The sequence below is a fragment of the Astatotilapia calliptera genome, chromosome 2 (assembly GCF_900246225.1).
Source record: "Astatotilapia calliptera chromosome 2, fAstCal1.2, whole genome shotgun sequence".
NCBI classification, from domain to species: Eukaryota; Metazoa; Chordata; class Actinopteri; order Cichliformes; family Cichlidae; genus Astatotilapia; species Astatotilapia calliptera.
The window spans coordinates 9,471,140-9,486,520 of NC_039303.1; the positions used below are offsets into that span (position 1 = coordinate 9,471,140).

Consider the following 15,381-nt stretch of genomic DNA (forward strand, 5'->3'; position numbering starts at 1 on the left):
TTCCAGTGCTTTTGAATCATTGCGACATACCGGTAATTCAAGAAATCTTCCACATTTTAAAGGCGAGAAAAAAAAAAAAGAAGCTTCACAAAACATCTGAAGTTTTTAAAGGCAGTTCGGTCTACATTTAATTTCCTGCCTCCCCGAGTTCTGGAAGATGTTTTGGTAATTCTCTGCCTCTGCGTTTAATCCCTGAATAAACTGGTGCATGGCTGTTGGTACAGCAGCTCTGCAGAGGAGAGGAGCATCCAGTCAGTCAGCGAGGTAAGGAAGGTTTGTAAATCCTTCAAAATAAAAGCGCAAATGTGAAAAGTATAATGTACCTCTACTCTGATTGTTGTCACCAGAATTGTTTTGATTATTTTACCAAGTCAAGAGCATTTCAGAAAATTATTAAAGTGTCATTTATTCTAAAGATTCTGGAGCCTTTTATTATTTCCTGTAATGGCAGCATGTAAGAAGGATGTGGTGGTTTCTTACACCAATGAACAATTACTTATTTGTATCCTACTTTTTTCAACAAAAAAGAATTCCACACAGACTAAGGCTCAATTTATTTTAAGCTTTTTGAAGTCTTATTTAATTTAGCCAAAAACACATCATACTAAAGTTTATTTTTTTAACTTCTATATATATATATACAACAGGAAGTTGTTTGCATTGCTGTGAACTTGATGCTGCAGAGCAGCTGGTCACAGAGGTTGAATGAGAAGTTCGTGTTAGGTTTTCTGCAGGGGAGAGTTGCTATGGCAGGATTTCTGCTCATCACTGTGCTTTTTTATCTGAACTGTGGCTCATTTGTTGTTGTTATAAGCAGACCTGCAGATGGCACAACCTCAAGGAGAGCCACTGTGGCTTTAAACACAGCTCTAACTTCAACTGAGAGCCTTTTTTCTGCAGGGAAACCCAATACCACTGAGGTTCCCACCGCAGGATTCACAACTAGGTATCGTAAGTCAATAAGCAAACCCACCACAGCTCCAGAAAGTCTGAGTGAAGCTGCTGGTAAAACAACTGAAAGAGAAGAAGAAGGTCCTCCAGAGTTGGGTGAGTGGACACAAACTGATATTTATTTCTGTTTTTCATTTTCTTTAATGCTGTTTAATCTCAAATTGATGACAAATTGTTAAATTCAAAGGGTTCTCCTTCATGGAAAAGCTTACATGAGAGCAAATGAACTCCACTGATTGTCCTTTGGTTTTACTGGTCATTACTTTTCCCTTAAGCAAAAAGCCTATGTGGTAAAGCAGTTTCAGTGTAAATGCATCATGGTGACACTGAAAGAGAACAAAGCAGCCAAAACTTTAATTCAATGTAAATTCTGCTTTGAAAGTTAGATGCAACAAACTGTCTACCAACTCTAATCATGGGCGCATTAATCACTGATGAAGCGACAGACTTTCAACAACAACTTGAAGCCACAGTTTTGTAGATACTCGGAGTGTAAAAGGACTGTGTTAGTGTTTTCATATCTGCGGTCGGAGAGTCATTGTCCGAGGGCTGGGGGAGGATGTTCCACATTCTGCAGAGGGTGCAGTGAAACATTTTAGCCGTGTGTTTCCGCTGATGAAAACCAGATGTGCTGTGCAATGCCTGAGAGCAGAAAACAGAAGGCAACTCTTCTTAAAACCAGTCACATGTAATGTTGGTAATGCAGGAATATTCCACTGCACAGCGAGCAGATGCATATCCAGAACATCTACTGCAGGGGTTGTTAGTTTGTTTATTGAGCTCGTTATTTAATTCAAGAAGGACAGTGCATGTTAACTGTCTCACAGACTTGGGGCACAGGGAGTAACATCTTGTTTGCTTTCTTGGCAAGAGTCATCTCACCCTCAAAAATTAAACCGTACATTATTATTATAGCATGAAAAAATGATGGACAGCACCAAGAAACAGCTGGCCTTGTCTCCATAGTTAAATATTTTTGAATTTTTAAATTTGATTGTTTGTGCAGGGCTTTTTCCCGTTTCTGTGTTAAAATAAGCAGACCAATTCATTATTAATAGAAATATATGAGAGTCTCATCTAGTTCTCTGCAAGAGATTGAAATATAGCTATTCCAACCCCCTGAGCCACGATTGCCCCGTGGCTCAGGGGGTTGGAAATCGCATCTGTAACCGGAAGGTCGCCGGTTCGATCCCTGGGCTCTCTGTCCTGGTCGTTGTGTCCTTGGGCAAGACACTTTACCCTACTTGCCTACTGGTGTGTTGGCCAGAGGGACCGATGGCGCGATATGGCAGCCTCTCTTCTGTCAGTCTGCCCCAGGGCAGCTGTGGCTACAACTGTAGCTGCCTCCACCAGTGTGTGAATGTGAGAGTGAATGAATAGTGGCATTGTAAAGCGCTTTGGGTGCCTAGAAAATCGCTATATAAATCCAATCCATTATTATTATTATTTTCCTTGAAAGCAAAGTTCCATTGTAAAGTGTCCTGTCTAAAATATTGCATATTGATGTGGTATGAGGAATGCATGCCCTGTTGTGTATCAAATGGTTTGCTTTTTTATAGCAAAGAGGTCCACCAGAGGCATTAAGGTAGCAAAGAAGCCCAAAACGGTCCTGAAGAAACCCAAAGTCATCGGCAAGAAGCTAAATGCTGCTGAAAGAGCAAAACCCCAGGTCAAAAAAAGAGTGAGCCCATCAGTGGCCACAGAAACAGCCCCACGTATGTATCGGGGGTTAGCCCCAAAGTATACAGTATGCCCATCAGACAGGTTTGGTTGCTTTTTCCTGCTTGAAAGAGGTCAAGCTGTCAGGTCACACTCACACCAGGCAGCCACAAACCAAACTATTTCCTAAACTAGCTCAGATAAGAGCCATTTATGGGTTTAATATTGTGACAATCAAACTCAAGGCAGTGCTGAATGGAGGCATACTGTATATGTAAAGCCTGATGTATAACTGCTGTGTGTTACACTCATTCAGTGCAAGCTCAAACTAAAGCCTGGCAGCAGCTTCCATCCACCTGCAGCTACTTTTAAAAACACAGGTATTCATGATACAAACGCAAAATTGATTCATTGAAGCCCTTAAAAAGAAGAAAGTGCAGACTCAGACTTTTGCTGAACTGCTCACAGATTTCACCTTTCTGCTTCTGCCAGTCTTCTTTATTTACATTGGGAACACGATAAGCGATGATGTATTGTACCATATACAATGAGTTTCCTCCTCCTTCACTTCAATTTGAAGAGTTTTATTATCTTCCTCTAGCTTCCTTTTACTCTTAGCGTCTCTTGATTTTTGTCCCTCATGTATGATTGAGCCGAACTTAGTCCCTGTAGTTAACACACATCACAGAATAGAAGTGTTTTGTAGTTACTAGTGTGATTATGCACAGTCTGGTTTCTGCCGTGTGCATATTCCCTTGTATATACAGTACATATCTCATATTTGTGTACTAGACTGGAAATCGTGCCAGCTGAGTAAGCGTGTGTGTGTATAGTGCATCTGTCTGCATAATCTGTGTGTACAGAGGGAATGATCGAAGGTTAGCTCAGTGGAGGCTGGCTAGAAATAAATGCTTAGTAGGCAAGCTGTCATGTCATGTCAAATCAGAGCCGATGTTCGTTAAAATCCATGCAGGCCTGTCAGACAGTGCTGGGGTGAGATTAGCAGTGAGTGATATGACAGAAAATGTTGCATGTTAAGAATAAGTACGTGTCAAACTTATAATATTGCCTCTTCCTGGTTGTTAGCGGAGGTGTTTTCATGCCTTCATTCATCAGCAGCATGATGCATAAGTTAATATGAGTGTGACTTGACTTGAACTTTAGAACAACAGGAAGCAGCAAAGAGCGAGTCTGGGAAAAATGGGAAACCAGCACAGAGGTCAGATTCAGGGTCAGGAAAACATCTTCTATGGCTTCATTCATTTTAAATGAAAGATGAAATCTTTAGTGCTGGAGAACAATGAAAGACGCACAATAATGCTCTTCTACCTCTAGAAAAACTCCTGGTGGGATTTATTTACACAGTTAATCAGCTCAGTTGTGGATTCCTTTAATGTAGTCAAAGCTGAGTGTAATCCGGGCATCGTTGTGAGTTTGCCAGCTGTCTTTGGCTCCGCTTCAGAAGTTTGAGAATAAATTTGTGGTTTGGCAGGATTCCCGTGGTCAGCAGCAACAAAGACACATTTTGACTCACAAGCAACTCGAAGGAGATCCTACAGGAGTGCAAGGCAAAAGGGGGAAAGGGTCTTTACAGGAAATGCCATCAACATTTAGCATTCATTTATGCTACTTCTATATTCTGGCCCAACGCTTTTTAGCAGCTAATAAAGCTTCCTAAGAGGAGGAGGCATTTTGAACCGAGCTGAACCCAGCAGACAATGAGAGTCTGTCCGAGGACTCACGGCTGCAGAGCCCGTGAACAGGTTTACAGAAACCTCAGTGCTTCAGCTTTCTCTGTTTTCTACCTGCTGCCTTTGACTTAATTTGTAAACCCATCAGGGTTGAAGACACTTGAACAAGTGAAAATCTTAAAAACATAAAAGAATAATAGTTATGTTTCCGCTCAGCGTTCGTACAGAGGGGTTCAGATTTGCCCACTAAAAAGGTCAACAATAATGATGAGCATTTCCAAATTCATCATACAAGCGATTTTTGTATGGAAGCATCTGCCTTTTTATCTAATCTGCTAAAAAAAAACGTGAAAAATGCTTTTGAGGGGTCAACTCTCAGCTTTTTATTCACGAGAAACGTGTGTGCATGTGTTCAGTAAAATATGTACAAGGCACGGTTATGTTTGTTTAAATGCAATGCATCCATGCGGCTGAATATTTTATACAATCACATATTGATGCAGGGCGTCAAAGCGCACTGAGCCACAAGTTCCTGGAAGTTTGATTTGAACATCTGCATTTTAAAATAATCTAACGTGCTTCAGTGTAAATAAGAAAACCCTTTTTTCCAACAGTGTGTTCTGTCTGATGGCACTAAATTATCAGAAAATGACAGTTCACAGATATTCTGTCTTTTAATAACGTTCTAAAAAAATCTGACTTCTACCTTTCGAACTCACACTTCTTCGAATTCACCCCTTCTCCTGTAATTTCATTCATAATTAAGTGAAATGACTGATAAAGCCCTGCTGGTTGTCTCAGAATGTCCTCCACTGGGTCTCGAGTCACTGAAGGTCAAAGACACACAGCTGAGGGCTTCGTCCTACAAGCGCCGAGGCCTGGGTCCCCACAGGGGTCGACTCAACATCCAGGTGACTGCGCAGAATTTTAAAAAAGATCCACCGCTGCACTTCAGGCTATACTTGCAGAAGCATCATAAACACTGTGCATTCCACTTGTGTGTGGCAGTCTGGAATAGAGGATGGAGATATCTATGATGGGGCCTGGTGTGCTCAGTACAGAGATAAGAAGCAGTGGCTGGAGGTTGACGCTCGACGGCTGACTCGCTTTACTGGTGTCATCCTGCAGGGGCGCAACTCCATCTGGAGGTCAGTGCTGGTGGGTTAGAAATCAGTAAGCCTGCTGGGAAACTGGTTTCAGGACAGAATGGAAGTATTGTTTCATTTTGAAGTCCAAGATAGTGTTCCCAAAGTCTGCCTACTGTGAGATGTTACTCAATGTTACTTAATTTAAGACACATAAAAGCAGGCTTTGCTCCGTCTTCAGTTTGTGCTCTTTTTCAGAAACCTGGTAATGTCTTGATTAAGTTAAAAAGTGTGTGTCATATCACATGTGCCATATTTACAACCCAGATGTGTGTTTTCTGTTCACAAACAGCTGGGACATTGTGCATACCTACAAGGTGCAGTTCAGCAATGACACACTGGTCTGGAAGCCATGTATGAACGGGACTGAAGAGGCTGTGAGTGAACACCCGAGCTCTGATCTTCCCTCTACTCTGTGTATACGTTTCACTTTCTAAGCTGGTTATAAAAGGAGTCACGAGGCCGTTCTTTGTCTCGGGTTTATCTGTTAAAGGTAACGGGTTAGCCTTTTGCATGTTTATGAAAGAATACAGGCCAAAATAATATAAGCAAACTGATCTATCACTTGACTTTTAGGGATTTTTTTTTTTTTTTTGGGGGGGGGGGGGGGGGGGGTGTTTTTCTTGTATTTGTGGAATAACTTTGCGTTATTCTTACTCCCACCACAGAAGCTTGAACCCACTTCATGGACAAAAAAAGGAAAAGCCATTAGAGTTTAATTTACCCGCAAGCTGTTACCATCATTCCAACAAAGTCCTGTAAAGGAAAGTTTGGTCCATAGTGTTGACGCAGCACATTTAAAGATTATATGCTATTTCATTTTTACAGTGTGAGGGCAAAGTTTGTGACGTTCGGTTATTGAAAACTCAAAAACTGGTTTAACTGTGCAGATTTGTTGGGGTTTGTTCTTTCCCCTGCTCTGTCTGGCATGTGTGACTCAGCCACAGCTGGCACGATGTGCCAGATGTGCTTTGTCCAACCTTTTTCTTTCTTTCTTTTTTTCCCCACGGGGCTTTTGAATTCAGGTGGTGAAAATCAGAGGAGATCAAAATATGACAAGCGTGCACAAACTGACGTTAAAATTCACGGTTTGCAGTGATAGAGCAATGTGCTCATATTCAGTTATGAAAATAGTTTTTACAGTACAATTTTATATTTTTATTACTAAAAAAATCGTATTTGTATTATAGGTCGTTAACCTAAATGTGTCCTTGTGTCGCAGATATTTGAAGGAAACCAAGATGCAGAGACACCCGTCCTCGCCCTCTTCAACACTTCCACAGTGGCACGCTATATTCGGATCAACCCACAGTCCTGGTACCAGAATGGGACGAAGGGGCACATCTGCCTGAGAGCTGAGGTGTTTGGCTGTGCACTCTCAGGTATAAGAGGCCACTAGCTGGAAATAGTTTTTTTACATTCATATAGATATAAGTATTTAATTAAAGTGACACACGTTTCCCATTTTACAGATCCAAACAGTATCTATCCATGGCAGACAGAGCCCACAGAGTCCAAAGACAAGCTGGACTTCAGACACCACAACTATAAGGAGATGAGAAAGGTGTTTGTTTTATATCCTGAACATTTTAATGTGTGTGTGGTCTGCTTGGTCTGACCAAAAGCAAATATACAGAGGTTTCATTCTGTTGAATGAACTGTGCTGCCACTACGAGCTGTCTGAATCTGACGGTCAGAAAACAAACAACCAAAGCAAACACAGGTCCACCTTCCCCAAACATAGCCAGAGGTCTGACATGGCTGATTTATGGGATGTAGACGTATGAAATGTTTATACTCCACTTCAGTGACAAGAAGTTTCTCTGTGCCATCTAACTTACTTTGTATGTGTATTTTATGCGTTCTTTGGCAGTTTTTTAACTTCAATTTCCTAAAAGAAGTGTTGGATAAATACTTCAGATGGTTCAAAGACACTCAGACTAAATGAGGAACCTTCAGATAATTAATTTCTAATAATCCGTTTGTAAAATAATTTACCCCACATTTTTATACATATCATTTGTTTCCCGCTGAGATGGGTTGAAATGATGCACTTGAATTTTATCTGGGCATCATCTAAGCTTAACACACTTCCAATGAGGCTACAAAACAGTTGCCCTTTGAAATACTGTGTCAGTGAAACACGTTTTTTTGTTTTTTGTTTTAACAGCTGATGAAGTCAGTACAAGAGGAGTGCCCTGACATCACGCGCATCTACAGCATCGGGAAGAGCTATATGGGGCTGAAGCTCTATGTCATGGAGATCTCCGACAATCCAGGAAAACACGAGCTGGGTGAGACTTACAGAGAAATGTGAAAGCGGCAGGAGAGGGAAGCTTAACTCTAGGAAGAAAAGCTCATCAGTGAAATCATTTGGTTTTTTTTAACACAAATCAAAGCTTAATCTAGTCTTACTAGTTAGAAGGTTTCCGGTTTTAATCCCTGACTCCTCTAGTCTGGATGTCAGAGTATCCTTGTGCAACGCAAAAAAGCAGAAGACCCTAAATTCCCTGAGGATGGCAGTGGTGCTCTGTGCGTGTTCATGACGTCCACCTCCTCCTCACAGGTGTTTTTTAATTTACTTCTCAGAAGCTGAACTTCTTATTTCTAATTAGAAACATGGCACAAAGCTGCAATCATTATTTACTTATTGAGAGCTTGGAACACTGTGAAGAGTCAGGGCTTTGGCTCTTTACTGGTTTAAATCTTATCTTAAACTCAGGATTTTCTCAGCTATCACTAGAAAATACTCCTGCAGATCAGCTGTTATGACATCTGGAGTTCCACAGGCGTTAATCATGGAGCCTGTTCTTTTTTCTCTTTGTACATGCTCCATCTAGGTCAAAGTATTCCTCAACATAATTTGCCTTTTCATTGATGTCTATAATATTTACAGTTTTATTTACCGTTTAATCTGGGCAGACACTGTTTCATAAGAAAGCTCCAATCTAAAGCTTCAACTAAACCTTGAATCTTCCACATGGTGCTGTGCTGCCATGCCGCTTCTCCCCTAATGAGACAGTAAACTAAGAGGTCAGCAGGTCAGTATACTGGTTCTGACCGTGTCTTTCAGCCCTTCTTCAGATACAGTGCACTACTGTGTGAGACATAAACAGTCCAGAGTTCTCCCTCGTTTGCTTTAAGGTGTACAAATGTTTTCTTTGGCCTCATCGACTCAGCCCGCGTGGCAGCAGAGTGGTAGGTAGGGTATTTCCCGCCAAAAAATCACTTCAGGTTGTTATGTTGAAGTCAGTCGGGGGGAGGTTGGGGTCTGTTTGGGTTTAAATCTGTGCTCTTGTTTGGTTAACCACATCTTCTTCATTGTTCTTTTCTCTGATTTATTTTACGGTGCTGTTGATAAGGGTGGCTGTAGCTCAGGTGGCAGAGCAGGTCAGCCACTAATCTGAAGGTTGGTGGTTCGATCCCAGGCTGCCTCCTGGCGGCATGCCAAATATCCTTGGGCAAGATACTAACCCCGTGTTTGCCTACTGGTGGTGGTCAGAGGGCCCGGTGGCGCCAGTGTCCAGCAGCCTCGCCTCGGTCAGTGCGCCCCAGGGCAGCTGTGGCTACAATGTAGCTTGCCATCGCCAGTGTGTGAATGGGTGAATGACTGAATGTAGTGTGAAGCGCTTTGGGGTCCTTAGGGACTAGAAAAGCGCTATACAAATGCAGGCCGTTTGCCATTTACCATGATGGCTTTGTTGAAGCTGAGGTCATATTTATAGCATTTAAGCATTCTCCACTGCAACCACTGAACATACAAGGTATGGACATTGAGGCTGTGGACAGCTACAGGTACCTTGGTGTTCATCTGAACAATAGACTGGACTGGACTCATAACTCAGACGCCCTCTACAGGAAAGGGCAGAGCAGGCTGTACCTGCTGCGGAGACTCAGGTCGTTTGGAGTGGAGGGCCCACTCCTGAAGACCTTCTATGACTCTGTTGTGGCTTCTGCTATCTTTTATGGCGTGGTCTGCTGGGGCGGCAGCATCTCTGCTGGGGACAGGAAGAGACTGAACAGGGTGATCCGAAGGGCCAGCTCTGTTCTAGGATGCCCTCTGGACCCAGTGGAGGTGGTGAGTGACAGGAGAACGGCGGCTAAGCTGTCATCCCTGATGGACAACATCTCCCACCCCATGCAGCAGACTGTGACAGCACTGAGCAGCTCCTTCAGTGGGAGACTGCGGCACCCACGGTGTGGGACGGAGAGATTCCGCGGGTCTTTCCTCCCCACTGCTGTCAGACTCCATAATAAAGACTTTAACTGATCAAGCACACACATCCATACATATGCAATAATACTAAGTGCAATAATCCTTTCTGTCATCGTTGTATTTTTACTCAGTTGTATATAGTATTTGTATTTGTATTCTATTTTTATCTTATTGTATATTTATTTTATTTTATTCTACTGTATATAGTATTTTATTGTATTCTATTCTGTACAGTTGTGTACTGTATTTATTCTTATTGTATTCTAATTTTTGCCTCATAACTTTTGCACTGTCCACTTCCTGCTGTGACAAAACAAATTTCCCACGTGTGGGACTAATAAAGGTTATCTTATCTTATCTTATCTTATCTTATCTTATCTTATCTTATCTTATCTTATCTTATCTTATCTTATCTTATCTTATCTTATCTTATCTTATCTTATCTTATAGAATATGACCTTTAAACATAGCGTGAACAAGAAATTGAATGCAAATCTGCCCCCATACTCATCTTATACTTGGTCCCCTGGTATAATCCCAGAACACCACACTGGGAGGGGTGATGATATCTCCCCCCCGACCTGTCATCCTGGCTCCCCCTTGCCATAGCATGTGTGCTGCACCTCATCAATCTCTAGCTGTGAGAGCAACATGAGGGGTCTAGCCTAGTACCCTTGCTGAATACAGATGCCCCAGGTGAGAGTCTAACTTGAAAGTCCCACTCCAGAGGCGTGTAGTCTTACCAATACGCTATCCAGCTGCTATTATACTATATATATATCTCTCTATAGGTTGGATGGATGGGTGAGCTTTAAATCTGTGCTTTAAAGTGTTTTAAATAGCCTCGGAGCCATTTTCATATTTAAAATATATTTGCTTACAGCACAGCTCGCTGTTTGAAAACTTTCTGAGTGTTATGTGCCGTATTTGTTGTTAGCAGTGAAGTGAGCTCAGAGTCCTCCTCATGAGCATTTCTCAGAATAACATGTGACATTTCAGAGGTACCTGCCATTGAATGTGCAGTATGTGGCCCACTGATCTGTGCAACTCTGCATGTAAAACATCAAACTGCACGTGTATTAAAAGCTGTTGCATATGATATCCACTGCACATAAAGGATTTTGATGTGATTTGTGTTTAAATCTTTAAAGGCATTAACCAAATGACAAGTAAAAGTCTGGTATGAGCCAGCCTTCCCATCTCTGTGTTTGGCGCCCCCTGCAGGAGAACCAGAGTTCCGATATGTTGCAGGGATGCATGGAAACGAGGTGCTGGGACGAGAGCTCCTGCTAAATCTCATGCAGTACATCTGCCAGGAGTATAAACGGGGAGACCAGCGCATAGTGCACCTGGTCAAAGAGACCCGCATCCACCTTCTGCCCTCCATGAACCCCGATGGATATGAGATGGCTTTTAAAAAGGTGCAGGAAACTCCCCTGTCAGCTCTGAATGTCAGCACTAGACATGAGAGTAATAAATTACCAGAACTGAAAGGAGTTAATCCTGTTTTCTTTGACGTTCAGGGCTCAGAGCTGGCAGGCTGGTCGCTGGGACGTTACAGCTATGAAGGCATCGATATGAACCACAACTTTGCTGACCTCAACTCAGTGATGTGGACCGCCATCGAGCTGGAGACAGACCGGTCCAAACTCATCAACCACTATTTCCCCATCCCTGAACAGTACACCACCGAAGAAGCTTTTGTGAGACACACGAGTGACAAACACACATTTCACACACACGAAAAACATCTCCATCACCTGTTTTCCTGCCTCTCAATTTCATATTTTATTGTAGAATGATTTAAAACTTTGATACTTTAATGGCGTTTTAATCCTAACGGTTTAAACACGACGGTGACGGGTCATAGTATTTTTACATCGATTCAGTCCTGAGAAAAGGCATCAGTAAAAACAACCTGTACACGTGGACCAGGGTCATGTGGAGGCTTTCAGAAGCAGGGATAGTTCAAACCAAACATGTCTAAATTTAACATTTTATTTTTAACTTTAAAATTCTCTGACTGTCTGGGTGATAAATAACGATTTTCAGTATGAATTAATTAATTAAAAAAACATTAAACAAATAAAAACATTTTAAAAAATGTAATTTAAAAAATTAAACTGGAAAATAGAAAGAAAAAGGAATTTTTTAAAATAAAAACAGATATTTTAAACTTAGTTTTTCTAACAATAGGACAAAGTCCTTTTAATAAGCTTCCAGTTTTTCTTCCTGTAATTTTGTAGGTTTCACTCTTAGATTGTGATGAGTCATACCTAAATGTTTCTTATGGCTAATTTGTGCCTCCTTGTCTCCTCTTTCCTCCTGCCTGCGATCCCAAAGTTAATCTCAATACAACACATTGAAGGATGTCTTAATTCAAATGCATCTAGTGGGTAGAGGAAGAAAGGAGCTGCAGGAGGGTTATAATTGATGCTTCTTTGTTTCTTGTGGAACAAACAACAGCTAGAGCTTGTAAAACAGCTAAAAAGGTGGACAGATATCCACAGCATCATGTTTTCTGGGGATACCGTCCACTATTTACTGCCATTAAAATGTCACCTAAAACAGAGTCGAGTTTACCCTGATTGCAAGTTTTAACAAACTCGCCACCTTTAACATCAGGTGGCGTCAGAGACCCGAGCTGTCATCAGCTGGATGCAGAACATCCCATTTGTTCTGGGTGCCAACCTCCACGGTGGAGAGCTGGTGGTCACCTACCCATACGACATGACACGGGACTGGGCGCCTCGTGAGCACACGCCCACCGCTGATGAGAGCTTCTTCCGCTGGTTGGCGGTAGTGTATGCCAGCACCAATCAGGTGACTGCTCCTTCCACGCTCTTAAACTACAAAACGCCTTAAAGAAAGTGAGTGAACAGTGTACTTTTACACGTAATATAAAACAGGTGATGTCCAACCATGACCGCCGGCCGTGCCACAACAAGGACTTCCTGAGATACAACAACATCATCAATGGAGCCGACTGGCACAATGTGCCTGGAAGTAAGAACGAGTGTTTTTAAAGTCAGATTTAAAGCTTAAATCTCTGTTCTGTTTCTTAAATTAACATTTAATTTTTATTCTGTTTATCTCCTTTATCAGCTTACAAGACAAAATTAATACCATCAGAATCTGCAGACAGATGTGACCTTAACTCTAACTTTTTCACTACCTAAAATTACTTATGCATTACTAGGTTACTTTCAGTCTGCTTAAATTTAATAATAGTATAATCATTTCTTTGTTACCTGTGAAAAACTGATTTGTTACCCTGTTAATCTGGTGCGCCTACCTTTAAGTCAGGGCTCTCGAACTCCAGGCTTCGAGGGCTGGTGTCCTGCAGGTTTTAGATGTGTCCTTGATCCAACACAGCTGATTTAAATGGCTAAACAACCTCTGCAACATGTCTTGTTGAGGTAATGAATCAAATGAACTAATCATTTGATTCAGGTGATTTGATTCATTTGATTTAGTGTGTGTTGACCCAGGGTGGTATCTAAAACCTGCAGGACACTGGCCCTCGAGGTCTGGAGTTCGAGACCCCGACTTTCAGTATATGTAGGTAAATATAACTGCACTTAATTTTCATTTATTTACAGAGGAATTAAGGCCTTTGTCATGGGCTGTATTACAAAGTGCTGCTGTCAAAATATTAAAAGTGTTTTTCAGCTTGCTAACAAACCTGGTTGCTCTGAAACTGATGGTATACATATGCACACCTATTTAAAAGTAAATAAGATGCTTTGGGTGAAATAGGGGAGACTAAATGGATAAAGACGATATTATACAACCTCTGTACCCTTAATGACAGGTTTTGACACCTATGTATTAGTAAAGACGTAGTTTGACAAACATTAGAATAGGTCACAGTTTTTTCCAAGGTCCCTAGTAAGTAGGGATGGGTATCGTTTAGGTTTTATCCGATACCGGTGCCAAACCGGTACTTTTGAAAGGGTGCCGGTGCTTAAACGGTGCTCAAACCGGTGTTTAAAGAATGGAGAACACAAAATTGGTCCAAAAACCTCTCATGTTCAGCTGTTTTTTTGTAAAAAGATAACAATGTTAGCCTTTTCTGCAGCTATGGGGCATATATGGTATCACTCTTGGCTGGAAGCAGTGCTTAAACAATGGAAAAAACACAAACTTTGTCCAAAAACCTCTCATGTTTAACTGTTTTCCACTTTTTCTTTGGTCATTTTAGCCTTTTTGGCCAGGGTGAAGGGAGTACCTGTCATCAAACAAGAAGACAGCCGCATGTAGCTATGATGATGTTTGCTAGTTGCCATCATGGCACTGGATACCGGTACCCATCCCTACTAGTAAGATTCACAGGCGCAGATCAGCCTCACTAGCTTCATTTTGTTCTGAAAGCAGAGCTGAAATATGACTGAAACCTCTCGGGTCAGAACAGATAAACTAGGGTTTCTCCTAGCAGGTGACCAAAGATGTGTTTGATTTAGCTGAACATGACTATGTCTTTAAAAACATAAACTCAACACCAGAAAAACCTCAGCACAAAACATAACTTGGATTGAATAAATAAAGTTCGTCATATTTTTCTTTTTTACTTTCAGGTATGAATGACTTCAGCTATCTGCACACCAACTGCTTCGAGGTGACTGTGGAGTTGTCCTGTGATAAATTTCCTCACGCCAGCGAACTTCCCATCGAGTGGGAAAACAACAGGGAGTCTCTGCTGACTTACATGGAGCAGGTATATTACTTATAGGTTTAGTTTATGAACGGCTTGATTATCATTTTATTTAATTTTTTTAAAGGCTGTGTTTATTTTAGGTGCATCGTGGTATTAAGGGTGTGGTTCGCGACAAGGATACGGGGGCTGGAATAGCAGACGCCGTTATCAAAGTCGATGACATTAATCATCACATTAGATCAGGTACATTTTTATTTCACGTCAGATATTGAATCAGTTTTGGTGGTAAGAATAACAGAAGCAACTAAACATCAATAGCCTGTCAATAGATTCTGGACATTTTTAATTATTTCTTTATCATGATGTTAAGTGGAAATCTGATAACGTGATAAAATGTTGGCCCTTTTTGCATGTTTTATAATAAAGGAAAAAAATAAGGTTTTCTGGATGTTTGTGTATACTGTGATAGTCCACTGCACTGATACTTTTCCTCATGCCACCTTCTGTTATTTCCTTTCTGCAGTGGCCGATGGCGATTACTGGCGGTTGCTGAACCCCGGCGAGTATCGGGTGACGGCCACCGCAGAGGGCTACTTCCCCTCCTCCCGCACCTGCCAGGTCATGTATGACCACTACCCCACAATCTGTGATTTCCGCCTCACTAAGATGCCCAAAGAGAGGCTGAAGGAGCTTTTGATGAAGGGAGGGAAACTTCCCAAAGACCTGCAGCTCAGGCTGCGGCAGCTACGCATGCGGAAGCTGCGTGTCACCACCAAGGCAATCAACCGGAGACGCGCTGCTGCTGCTGCAAAACGGGCAAAGAGGGTGTGATAATGATCGTGATCAAAGCGAGAACAAAGCAGGACTTGGTTCAAAGACCCACCTTCGCAGGATTCACACATTAGAAATGTTTTTATCTTCTGCTGTGGAGCAGCAGAGCAACTTAGGAAAAAGTCTGCAGCGAAAGCCACATTAATTATTCTGATTTCTGGGGAAAAAAATGTATGTGATGTCATATTGTTTTCTTTGAGCTCAAGAGAATGAACACATTTTATAAGAGAA

General features: G+C 41.7%; 1 protein-coding gene across 2 annotated transcripts; it reads left to right on the top strand.

Annotated features, from left to right (window-relative positions):
• Window positions 1–35: 35 nt before the first annotated feature.
• Window positions 36–15,381, top strand: cpxm1b (carboxypeptidase X (M14 family), member 1b). 2 transcript variants are annotated; one of them, XM_026183895.1, is made up of 15 exons: window positions 36–1,047; window positions 2,511–2,666; window positions 5,103–5,212; window positions 5,310–5,449; window positions 5,739–5,823; window positions 6,669–6,828; window positions 6,919–7,010; window positions 7,617–7,740; window positions 10,887–11,083; window positions 11,186–11,365; window positions 12,288–12,485; window positions 12,572–12,668; window positions 14,240–14,379; window positions 14,460–14,562; window positions 14,843–15,381. In XM_026183895.1, the coding sequence occupies exons 1-15, from the start codon at window positions 675–677 to the stop codon at window positions 15,148–15,150; spliced, it is 2,463 nt and encodes an 820-aa protein (XP_026039680.1). In that variant the 5' UTR covers window positions 36–674; the 3' UTR covers window positions 15,151–15,381. The 2 variants fall into 2 exon arrangements, with proteins under 2 accessions (XP_026039680.1, XP_026039671.1); XM_026183886.1 differs by lacking the exon at window positions 2,511–2,666.

What these genes read in the sequence shown, in the direction of transcription:
- cpxm1b (XM_026183895.1), top strand. Translation starts at nt 675, where the DNA reads ATGCTGCAGAGCAGCTGGTCACAGAGGTTGAATGAGAAGTTCGTGTTA. An exon ending in GGGGTCGACTCAACATCCAG is followed by an intron (nt 5,213 to 5,309) that starts GTGACTGCGCAG and finishes TGTGTGTGGCAG; the next exon opens with TCTGGAATAGAGGATGGAGA. An exon ending in ACTATAAGGAGATGAGAAAG is followed by an intron (nt 7,011 to 7,616) that starts GTGTTTGTTTTA and finishes TTGTTTTAACAG; the next exon opens with CTGATGAAGTCAGTACAAGA.